The sequence below is a fragment of the Etheostoma cragini genome, chromosome 23 (assembly GCF_013103735.1).
Source record: "Etheostoma cragini isolate CJK2018 chromosome 23, CSU_Ecrag_1.0, whole genome shotgun sequence".
In the NCBI taxonomy this organism is placed as follows: Eukaryota; Metazoa; Chordata; class Actinopteri; order Perciformes; family Percidae; genus Etheostoma; species Etheostoma cragini.
Genome location: NC_048429.1, coordinates 960,634 through 964,255, shown reverse-complemented (window position 1 = coordinate 964,255; position 3,622 = coordinate 960,634). Strand labels below are relative to the sequence as shown.

Here is a 3,622-nt window from a genome sequence, read left to right as displayed (position 1 = left end):
GAAGTTTGGGGTCCCCTACTGGAGCTGCTGCCCCCGCGACCCGATACCGGATAAGCGGTCGAAGATGGATGGATGGATCCTTAAAAAAATAAATAATCATAAAACAGATAAAACACAATTGTAAAATTGAGACTACCTTCAAACTAATGAGTCAGTGTTAGTGCTGCCTTTGGTGATCACCCTCAGTGTCTCTACCCTTCACGACTCTATTTTTTGAGACGTTACATTTTGTCTCCTCTGACTCTTCTTCACACAAATTAAGCCGATCTAGCGCTGCCTTTCGTGGCTACTCAACGACCGTCTTTGCACGATTTTCAGATCTTATATATTAAAAAAAAACGAACCCCACTTCCATTTTTAATTGTGTTCTAGTAGAGATTGATTGCATTCCCTAAACATGTGTTATCTCAGCTGTTTGACATTGAGATAAAGACAATATCTGTTAATAGATTTTGAAGTAAAATCTTATTTCAGAACGGCTTTTAAAACCCCAAATAAGTCCCAGGTAAATTTGAGGGTCCCGACAGTGGAGACAACACCAGGGTTAGATCCATCAAGGTTTCTCTGGGCGTGTTTGTGCCACTAAAAGCTTGTTAATCCACCTATAAAATCTGCTTTCCTTCCGTCTCCAGGTCATAGATTTTGGTTCCAGCTGTTACGAACATCAGAGAGTTTACACCTACATCCAGTCCAGGTTCTACCGAGCGCCGGAGGTCATTCTGGGTAAGAAGAAGCAAACTGAGAGCAGCCATTGGTCGACACTAAGTTAACACGTTAATCAGCTGCTTTTTCAGCTTTTCACTTCACTTTTGGCCTCAAGTTTCAGTTTATCTCTGCCATGAAAATCTAATTAGCTAAGACTTGCACACATCTTGATGTTTGGGTCAAATTTCTGTTACACAGACCGAACATTACAGCAAACTTTATTATCTTCTACCATTCCAGACGTCCATTGGCTACCATTCTTTTCTGTACTAAATTAAACCTTGATGTTATCCTTGGGTCAAATTGAGCCGTTTTCAGTAAAAACTGGAATTTCTTTTCCTGAAAAAACATTTTAAGAGAAAAGGACCCGCAACATTGAGGAAGTGACAAATGTGGGGAAAAAAGCGATAATGTTGAAAAAACGTGACCAAAACTCCACGAATTATTCACAGGTGGGTGCTTCACATCTATGTGTCTCGGTCACGCCTCTTGGCAATAAGCTTATTTATTTGATTATTTAAGGAGTTAAAACTTTACAGCAGCCAATTCTCAAATCATGGAGAAATAACTGATAGAAAATTAAAGCCGACTATATTTTGTATATTACTGATTATTTAATCTTCTCCGGAAGTTACTTTTTTTTTTTAATATATTGAAACCAGTGGCTGCCTGGAGGGTAGTAAAGCAATCTATCAGTCTGAAAACTGATTGGACGATGATCAGTGGTAAAGTATTAGCAGATTAGTTTGACAAATGGGTTGATTTCGTGATTCTCTGCCCTCCAGGCTCCAGGTACGGGATGCCGATCGACATGTGGTCCCTGGGCTGCATCCTGGCCGAGCTGCTGACCGGTTACCCGCTGTTGCCGGGCGAAGACGAAGCCGACCAGCTGGCCTGCATCATGGAGCTCCTGGGCATGCCGAGCCAGAAGCTCCTGGACGCCTCCAAGAGAGCCAAGAACTTTGTGTCGTCCAAGGGTTACCCGCGGTACTGCACAGTCACCACGCTGCCCGACGGCACCACCGTGCTGAACGGCGGCCGCTCGCGGCGGGGGAAGGCGCGCGGCCCGCCCGCAAGCAAGGACTGGAGCGTGGCGCTGAAGGGCTGCGACGACCCGCTGTTCCTGGACTTCCTCAAGCAGTGTCTGGCGTGGGACCCGGCGCTCAGGATGACGCCCAGCCAGGCGCTGCGGCACCCGTGGCTCAGGAGGCGGCTCCCCAAGCCGCCAACGGGAACCACCACCGCGGGGGAGAAGACCTCCTCATCCTCCTCCTCCAAACGGGGCCCCGCCACCACCACCAACGACGGCGGCGCCATCACCTCCATCTCCAAACTCGCCCCCACCTCCTCCTCGACCACCACGTCGTCCTCCAAAACCAGGACTAACTTGGCCGCGATCACCGACGCCAACGGGAACATCCAGCCTAGGACGGTGCTGCCCAAGCTGGTCAGCTGAGAGCGAACGCACCCTCAACGCTCGCCGTGGCAGGAGCCGGGATGCCGGCTCTTGAAATAAATCTGGTTTTGTCCAGTTTTTAGAGGAGCTGTAGTTCTTTCACGCTGGGTTTCACAGCGCTGTTGGGAGTGCGCTCAGGACGTTGGAAACTATTCCCGAATTTGTGGGTTTTTAAGATGTTCGGAGCGGCCCGGCCGGGGATGTAAGAGGAGCTGAAGGAAACTTTATTGACACACTGGGGTGCGTTCAGACTCCTCGCTAAGAAAAAGACACACTGCGAGCAGTAAGACAGGAAGTGACCCACATGTTTGTGATTGTGGGGCTGCTCAGACAATCGGAAACACATCACTCTGTAGTTCCAAACACACTGAAAAACATGGTGCTGACGGAGGGAACAAGGCTTTTTTTTAAATGTTTTTACCACAGAATCTATTTAGCCAGGCTGATTAATTCATTAATCAACACCAAAAACAACTTTTTAGGACCTGAGTCTTACGAGGTTAAATCTTCAGACAATTGTAGTGCGATATATTAATGTTGTTTACCGACAAACAAGTCTGATATATCCCCGGGATACTAAGCTAACGGCTGCAAAAACGCAACAATTAGCTTGCTAATCGTTGTCTCATATCACTATGAAATCACGTTTGTTTCGGTTTGGGGAACATTAGTAGGCATTTGTCATCACTTTTGACTTAAATGACATAACTAATCAAAAATAACCCTAACTGAACCATCTACCTGTTAGCTGGCTAACGTTTTTAGGTAGCTGTGTTTGCACAGTGTGTAGCTAGCCTGTGCTATCATACTAGGTTCGTGCCTGTCGAATGGCTAACTGCTAACTGGCTAACAACCACTGGTTAGTTGTTAGACAGCCTATTTGTTTGTGTTTGGGTGTCACTTTGCTACCTATTTGATTTTTAACCGGCTAGCAGTTAGCCTAGAATACTCTGAATCAGTCAGCTAGCTGTAGCTGGCTCACCATTTGCCTTTTCTTGGCAGTCTGGTGGCTAGCCTTAGCCTCTTTTTAGCCATAGCTTGTTAGCTCTCCACTGCCTTACGGAGCACAGATTAAGAGTTGTTAAGTTTTTTTACACTTTACTTGAAGGTATCTACATAAGAGTGACATGACACTGTCATGAACATTATAAACAAGTCACAAACGTTTATGACATAACCCTTCTTTTAGTAAGTGTCATTAGATTTTGTCATGACATGTTATGGTTTGGGTTCATGAGTCATGAAAGTTTCATGTGTTCATGACAGCGTCATGCGCTCATGGCAGTGTCATGTGTTCATGACAGCGTCATGCGCTCATGGCAGCGTCATGCGCTCATGGCAGTGTCATGTGTTCATGACAGCGTCATGTGTTCATGACAGCGCCATGCGCTCATGGCAGCGTCATGCGCTCATGGCAACGTCATGAGTACAGGACAGCGTCATGCGCTCATGGCAGTGTCA

The 3,622-nt window shown here is 46.5% G+C and overlaps 1 protein-coding gene across 2 annotated transcripts in view; it reads left to right on the top strand.

Moving 5' to 3' along the window:
* Positions 1–2,242, top strand: part of dyrk2 (dual-specificity tyrosine-(Y)-phosphorylation regulated kinase 2) — a 16,555-nt gene extending 14,313 nt beyond the window's left edge. For both annotated transcript variants that reach the window (XM_034863122.1, XM_034863123.1), the window contains exons 5-6: positions 633–723; positions 1,491–2,242. In XM_034863122.1, coding sequence (XP_034719013.1) covers positions 633–723; positions 1,491–2,161 — 762 coding nt within the window. In that variant the 3' untranslated portion in view covers positions 2,162–2,242. The remainder of the gene's footprint in view (positions 1–632; positions 724–1,490) is intronic.
* Positions 2,243–3,622: the final 1,380 nt, after the last annotated feature.